Source organism: Phoxinus phoxinus, assembly GCF_949152265.1.
Source record: "Phoxinus phoxinus genome assembly, chromosome: 25".
Lineage (NCBI taxonomy): Eukaryota > Metazoa > Chordata > Actinopteri > Cypriniformes > Leuciscidae > Phoxinus > Phoxinus phoxinus.
The window spans coordinates 8025925-8034507 of record NC_136900.1 but is presented as its reverse complement, the minus strand read 5'-3'; the positions used below and the strand labels follow the sequence as shown (position 1 = coordinate 8034507).

Here is an 8583-nt window from a genome sequence, read left to right as displayed (position 1 = left end):
TCTACGGATTGACATTAAAATAATAAAAATAAATAATGATTTAAAAAAAATATTTATGTAATAAGAAACGAGTGTGATTGGTCCACACTGACCGGCGCTGAGAAAAGTAACACATACCCACGTGACATTGCGGTATTATCGGTATTGATCATAGGTATTGATAGACTGTGTAAAAAAAAAGTACTGAGTAGCCTTTATTTTAATTATTAAAGAATAATAATACAGAAAAATGCAACTAATTAGTTAAATATTTCAAAAACAGTTTGGTAAACAACTATTTTAGATTAGAAATTAATCTGGATCTTAATTATGACAATGTATGCAAACGTTCATGTAATGCGATCAAAGTCGTGTTTTTTAGGCTACACCACTGGAAGGCGCTATACAACTTGTCTCCTTATGAAGTTTGGAAAATTAGCATTGGGTTGGTCTTCTTAACTCTTATACTAAATATAAGTATACTAAAGTATATTAAAGATATAGGTTGCCACATTTGAGTTTTGCAAAGATGTATTTTATTTTGAGACAGGACTAGATATACATTTATCAAACGTTTGTCTATATTAAGCCAAAGTACAACAAAAACATCACCACTGACAGGCCTTTTTACAGCAGCAGTATATTAATATTAATAATCAGCTAATAAAGTCACAGATCTGTGCATCAACCAGCTCCTTAAAATCAAGCATTTATTAGAAATACGCTGTCAGAGGCAGTGACCCTGAGATACAGCGACTAACGGGGAAGACCGAGACACAATTCCCTGATATGACGTTATTAAAATCCCTTCTACAATAAAACATCAAGCACTCTAGTTTAAAAAGCAAAATTGCTGACAATCAAACATCTCATTTTAATCTGAAAAAAAGGGATAAAAATGAAAAGAGAAAACAACGTAATACTTTATGCATAGGTTTGCTCAATCAGCAAATATTACAAGACCAAAAAAAAACAAAAAAAAATCTTCTTGGGAATATTGTGAACTTGTCTGAAGATTATAATAACACTTGATTTGATACTTAATAAAAACAGATTTTTGCCGTAAAGTGAGTTTCATTCATCCATGTCATGCAGTTTCTTACAATCTGGATCTAAGGCACCTGAATATAACACTATACTGCAGAAATAGTATGAATATGTCATGCAAATTTTATGTATGCATACATTTTAAATATACAACAACAGCACGCATATGCAATGCAATGCACTTGATTTTCATTTCCAGTGTGATGAATGAATCAGAAATGTCAGAGGAACACAAGTGTAAGATGAATTCGGCTGATTTAAACATCACATTTACATGTCAAAATCATATGAACTGCTATGATAATACATGGGCATACACAAAACAATGATGCACACAAAACGTGTTCTACTGCATTAATGACTCATTTTCTTAAATGTCCTGACAGTGTGACGGCAGGGAGTGCGTCTGGATTTGTGTCACAGGCCGTTATAGTTGATGATCTATATCATCAGTACCTCTATTCTTTACCTGAGATGAATCTCAGGGATCACAGTACAGTACATCACCAGGTGAGGAGCTCGAACACCCCGAGAGCTACAGCAAATCATCTTCATGAGATCAGACCTTTCCAATATCCTGCTTTATGGCAAAAATCATCACTTATGTCATATGTATGGAAGTCCATTTCTGCTATGAAAGGAAAAAAATCATGCTTTGGTAAATTAATTATGACATAAAAAGTTCTTATTATGACATACTAACTTATAATTATGACATACAAAATCATATTTATGAGACAAAATTGACATCAACAGTAAGTGACAGCAAGTCCTAATTATGACATAAATCAATGATATGATATTATTATGATAAAAATGATAAAAAGTCAAAATTACTTCAACTTCAATGTTTTTTTGTGAATTCGTAATGAGTTTTTCATAATTATGACTTTGAATGTAATAAATATGACTGTCAATTTAGACTTTCTGTCATGACTTTTTTATGTATTTCATAATTATTACTTATTTTCATAAGTTGGCAGTCATAAATTACTTTGAATGTCATAATTTCTACTCTTTGTCATAATTATGAATTATAATTGACTGAATGTCATGATTTCTATTTTTTCTCATAATTATGATTTTTGTCTCATGTCATAATTTGTTTTTGACTTACTATGTCATAGTTATGACTGTCATAATCTCCTCTTTTTATGTCATAATTGTCAGTTTGTGTCATTTTGACTGTCATAATGACAATTTGTGTCGTAAATATGACTATTTGAATGTCATAGTTTTTAGTTAGTGTGTCATAATTAGGACCTGGTATGTAATAATGAATGCCCGAATCAAGAGTCAACCCATACAGTATATATCTATGATTTTCGGTGGCTGAAATATAGCTTATTCAAGCTGCCATATGGTTGCTAGGGTCTTCTAAATAGTTGCTAGGGTGTGGCTAGACAGTTACCAGGGTGATACTAATAGACTAGATATTTGACCAAATCAAAAAAGCCAACCGTCGTGTCTCTATGTCACTCTGGTGCTGAGATTTGGCTTCTTCATGCTGCCATACGGTTGCTAGGGTGCTCTAAATGGTTGCTAAGGCATGGCTAGATAGTTTCCAGATATTTAAAGACTACTTGTCAGTCTGAGTCAAAAGAGGTCACCCACTTATCTCTACGTTGTTCTGATCCAAACGTATCCCTCTCACCTTTTTTCAATGAAAGTGGTTGTTAGGGTGTTGTAACTGGTTGCTAGGGTGTGGCTATGACATTGTTATGTCTACTATTTGGCTGCTTGGTGGGCCGAGTCAAATGAGTCCATGACATATGTCATAATTTTGACACACCAAGTCAAATTATGACATAACCGTAACCCATACTAGAGGTAGCAGTTGGGATATCACCAAAATAGATGATTCATAATTCAACATGTTTATTATTGCATGTGGGGTCGAGGTGTGCAGGTCCTCACGCTGCAGGAATTAAAAAGGAATGTGGAAATCATGACATGAATTCCCATGCAAGTGTCGTTCGATGACACATCTTACCCCATATTTACATTGCACTACATAAAACTCGTTCATTTCACAACATCTGATATATATATTAATAAAGATACCTTTGCTTTAGTATAAAAAGACTAAATGTCAATCAACAATAATCTAGGTAGTGCATAATACCTAGACCCATGTATAACATCGGAGCCGTTAAAACGCATTTATCAAAAGTCGAGACAATGCCGCGGCGGGCCGTCAGTGTCGCGGTGAAGCCACCGCTATTTACAGGCTAACAAAGCTTCAGCGTTTCCAGTTACAAACACAACGTTACAGTTTAAGTGCATCCCAGCTGGCATTGCTTGAATGTGACACAGGCCGTTCAGACTGATGCAGAGTGTTCAACTTTATGCAGATGAGAAGCGACACGCTGAGGAACGATTAGCAACCAAAAGACTCGATGACCTCCAGCAGTTTAATCGCCGTCGACTGCGTGAACCATGGTTGCCAGGTTTGCATAACAAATCCAGCCCAATTGCTATTAAAGTGCCTTGAAACGCGCAGCATTATTCAGTGCGTTGACATAATTTCCACTGAAACTGGAAGACAGGGCGGGGCATATCGAACAGCTCCTCCCCTTTTTCTAGATAGCCAATAGCGTTTAGTTTATATCACGGCTCAGCCAGAGCTGTTGAGCTCAGTAAAGCCGCAGTTTCCTCCTGATCTCTAATGTTTCCACTCCTAATTTCCTCCATATCGCTTTAAAAATACAGCATTCTGTGCAAAAATCAATGCGCCCGATACGCTTTCTGTTCTGCGGCGACTCGATCATATGATCTGCTCTGTGTGTCGTGTCTCTGGAGCGGAGCTGCGACGGTTCGCGTGACACTAACGTGAAACCAAACTTCATTCGCTCAAATGGAAAGCATATGTACACCGTCTGAATTGTTCCCTATCCCCTATATAGCGCACTATGTGACCTTCACCATGCAGAAAATAGTAAATGTGTGAAAAAGTGACTGACAGCTTCAGCGTCTAATTATAATGTAGGGGGCGGAGCTTCAGATTCAGATTATTTGATTGGACTGAAAATCTGATGAGTATCTGAAGTGCAGAGTGATGTCTTATATCTTCTAAATGCATTTATATATATTTTTCTTTTTTTTTTGGAGCACACTAGCTTATAGATAACATTAGGAGTAACAGTAACACTTTTTTTACTAAAAGCAGCCAAATAACTTCAATTATGATGTCATGCAATCGCGTTCCGGGGGAGGTAAAAAAATTTTTTTGTTATTTTGCGCTTCGAACCCGCAGACAACAAGTAGATCAGTAGACGGAGAGAAGACGGTCTTTTGTGGCGGTTTGAACACATTCGATCACATGAGCGTTGACACTACGAAAGCAATCCGTCCGAATGTGTTTTCAACTCCCTCTGGAAGTGTGGAAAGTGACTCAAAAAGTTTTAGACCCGTTTACTCCTGTATTTAGTGTCGTCCACTTGCGATCCGATCACCAAAACACATCTTAACACCAGGAGTAAACAGCGTGTGAGTCAAACACATCCGTCTAGCGCAGGGTTACATACAGAAGCAATGGAAAAGCAGTGGAATGCAAAAACGCCTTCAGTGTGAACGGACCCTCATGCAACAACTTCCCCAACACGGACATATTTTACACTATTAGCTTCTTTCTGGTTCATATAGGGAAGTGAAAAAGTAGTTGAAGAATGAGACTTCACTGTGAAGTTGAGACGAGGCACTGCGGTTCTCTGAGAAAGAGCGACGGACTGCTGGAGGGACGGAAGACGAGTGTGTGAATCGGATTCATACAGGAAGGAAATGAAAACACGTGTGGAGATGCAGGAACACACTGACAGCATCGCAGCGAGAACAAATGTGGATCTATACAGAAAATAGAGGGATTTCTGGGCGACTGCATTGAGTGTTTACTTTAACAACCGCCATATGTGACCCTGGACCACAAAACTATTTACAGGGTAAATTATGGATAATTAAAAAATTTTTATTAACTTGGATAAATAAGCTTTCCATTGATGTGTGGTTTGTTAGGATAGGACAATATTTGGCCGAGACACAACTATTTGAAAATCTGGAATCTGAGAGTGCAAAATGGAAACATTGAGAAAATCTCCTTTAAAGTTGTGCATTTATGTTCACGATTGTGCTGCATTCACTCACAGAAATATTTTTTGGATATATTTACGGTAGGAAATTTACTAAATATCTTCATGGAACATGATCTTTACTTAATATCCTAATGATTTTTGGCATAAAAGAAAAATTTATCATTTTGACCCATACAATGTATAGTTGGCTATTGCCACAGATATACCCGTGCGACTCGAGACTGGTTTTGTGGTCCAGGGTCACATATATTATAAAACGGTTATCAGCAATGGGCCCGTTCACAAACTTTATAGTCATTACATCTAATTTACCTGAGTAGGGACGTCACATTCACATGCCGGATGGTATTTAACTGCTTGAACGCATCAAGCCTGACAGACGCCCATGTTCAAGGAATAGTTCACTTGATTATTGCATGTTGCTTCATAAAAGCCAACATTGCATTAAATTGTTTAGCAGAAAAACACATTTAGTGGCGAAACTCGTAGTGTTGCTTACGCTTGAAGTACACTAACAGTCAAAAGTCGGTAAGATTTTGTAATGTTTTTAAAAGAAGTCTCTTCTGCTCACCAAAAAAAAAAAAAATCAGCAATATTGTTCAATATTATTACAATTTAAAATATGTTTTCTATGTGAATATATTACAAAATGTAATTTATTCCTGTGATCAAAGCTGAATTATCAGTCTATCTAATCCTTCAGATCATTAAAAAACATTAATTATTATCAATGTTGAAAACATTGAATTCTTTTTTTTTCAGGATTCTTTGATGAATAGAAAGTTCAAAAGAACAGGATTCATTTGAAATATAATCTTTTGTAACATTATAAATGTCTTTACTGTAACTTTTGATCAATTTAATGCATCCTTGATGAATAAAAGTATTGATTTATTTTATTTCGTTCCCCCCAAAAAAATACAATAAAAAGTCTTACTGACCCCAAACTTGTGTTTAAAAGTAAAAAATGAACAGAATGAACTTTCTATTCATCAAAGAATCTTGAAATAAACATGTAAATAACTGTGTTTTCAACATTGATTATAATCATACATGTCTTGATCATCAAATCATCATATTAGAGTGATCTCTGAAGGATCATGTGACACTGAAGACTGGAGTAATGATGCTGAAAATTCAGCTTTGATCACAGGAATAAATTAATTGACTATATATTCACATAGAAAACAGTTGTTTTAAATTGTAATAATATTTCACAATATTACCGTTTTTTTGTATTTTTAATAAAATAAATGCAGCCTTGGTGACCATAAGAGACTTCCTTTAAAACATTAAAATCGTACTGATCAAAAGCTTTTGCCTGGTAGTGTATGAATGCTAACAGGCCTCGTGTGTGATGTCTTCAAGCCCTTGAAACACTGGATTACAGTAAAACAGCACTACTGTACCTGCTGTGCTCTGTCAGAAGGCATCGGCGTGAGGTATTGATCATCTAAACCTGTAAAGCTGCACTGACGGATGCTTGGAGATGTCTAAGTGTCTTCACCGGTCAAACTGAACCGTAATGTCGCGTTGTAACCAGGCGTGAACTCACAAAGCAATAAATAACTCATGTTTTTCATGATCATCTACAAATGTCAAGTTTGGAAACTTCAAGATATAAGAACTCCGAGACGCATTTTCATTCACTCAGTGCTTGATGTTATAAAAAAAATTAAAAAAAAAATTAAAGTGTTCATAACGCTAATAATGAAGCAAAGTCCCTAAAACGGTAATATTCACTAGTTACGGTAGGTGGAAGTCACTTGGGTGGTTTTACTGAAAACTGAGTTGTACGTGTCATAAAAAGTCAGTATAAAAAAGGATATTGCTGTATGAATAAGTTGGATTTTTACGGTTTCTATTCACAGTTTCTGGCCCGAAGTGACCAGTAAGCGCTTTATAAAATTTCCCAAGAAAAAGTTCCTAAAAACCACAGGTTGGCATTGCAACAACCGCCGAAACCATTGTTTAACTCGACGGTAATGAAGAGCCCAGGTGTCCGTGTTCCTCCAGAAATCCTGGAAGGAGTGGTGGATGTGGATGTGTTTTGAAGGCCTCAGTACATGTCTCTGTAAATCTCCTGCAGTAAGGGATGCAGGGACGTGTCCTCGGTCTTCTTGATCTCCTGCACTAACTGAGCGTGCTCCGTCACCAGCTGCCGAAGGTCCACGAGTTTCTGGAGGAGTTTGGGGAAGAGGAAGCCGTGGTCGGGGTGGTTGCTCCTCAGATGCAGATGAAGCACGTTCACGATGGTCTCCTGCATACCCTCGATGTGCGGGACGTTCACCAGGCCCGGCCGATCTGAAACACAAGACACATTAGTCCCAAATAAACCACTTTTCTTCAGCGATTGTTAAAAAAGCTTCCAGCAAATATAATTTTTTAAAATATTTTATTCTCTCTTCAGCGATTCTGAATCAATTATTGAAAACTTCGGCAAATATAACGTTTTTTTATTTGATTTTCTCTTCAGTGATTCTGAATAGGTTCTGAAAACTTCGGCAAATATAACGTTTTTTTTTTTATTCAAATCTCTCCTTAGCGATTCTGAATCGATTCTTGAAAACTTTCTGAACGATCTGAAGCAAAAGACAAATCGGTCTCAAATAAATTACTTTTTGTCTTCAGCGATTGTTAAAAAAGCTTCCAGCAAATATAAAAAAAAAGATTTTTATTCTCTCTTCAGCGATTCTGAATCAATTCTTGAAAACTTCAGCAAATATAACGTTTTTTAATTCGATTCTCTCCTCTGAAACACAAGACAAATTAGTCTCAAATAAATCACTGGCTAGAAAAAGCTTGTCGATTGTTTTCAATAATTGTAATAGCTGATATGGATTATTCTTCATCTGCATATTTTTACTTATTAATTAATGAGTTTACCAACTCGGATTTTTGTAAAATTACTTTGTATATATTTAAAATAATTACAAAATTAATAATAAATAAAAATGATTGTATGTTAAGAATTCTTAAATAACTACAGTGAATATAGCCTAAAAACAGAAGCAAATATAACATTTTTAATTCGATTCTCTCTTCAGTGATTCTGAATTCTTGAAAACCTCAGGGAATATAAAAATGTTTTTTATTCGATTCTCTCTTTAACGATTCTGAATCGATTCTTGAAAACTTCACCAAATATAGTTTTTTAATTTTATACTCTCTTCAGCGATTCTGAATCAAATCTTGAAAATTTCAGCAAATATAACATTTTTAATTTGATTCTCTCTACAGCAATTCTGAATCGATTCTTTAAAAATTTTGTAATAGTTTTTACTCGATTCTCTCTTCAGCGATTCTGAATTGATTCTTGAAAACTTCTGCAAATATATCAACTTTTTAAATTCGATTCTCTCTTAAGCGATTCTGAATCGATTTAGAATATCTCTTATATCTAGAATATCTAGAATATCTCTATTTAAATATATAATCAAAATATAATATCGTCATTTTATTTTAATAA

General features: G+C 35.4%; 1 protein-coding gene across 2 annotated transcripts in view; it reads right to left on the bottom strand.

The window, feature by feature from the left end:
- Window positions 1-499: 499 nt before the first annotated feature.
- The window catches only part of pparab (peroxisome proliferator-activated receptor alpha b), a 38257-nt gene continuing 30173 nt past the window's right edge, over window positions 500-8583 (bottom strand). For both annotated transcript variants that reach the window (XM_079604536.1, XM_079604535.1), the window contains exon 8: window positions 500-7418. In XM_079604536.1, the coding sequence (XP_079460662.1) occupies window positions 7174-7418 (245 nt within the window). In that variant the 3' untranslated portion in view covers window positions 500-7173. The remainder of the gene's footprint in view (window positions 7419-8583) is intronic.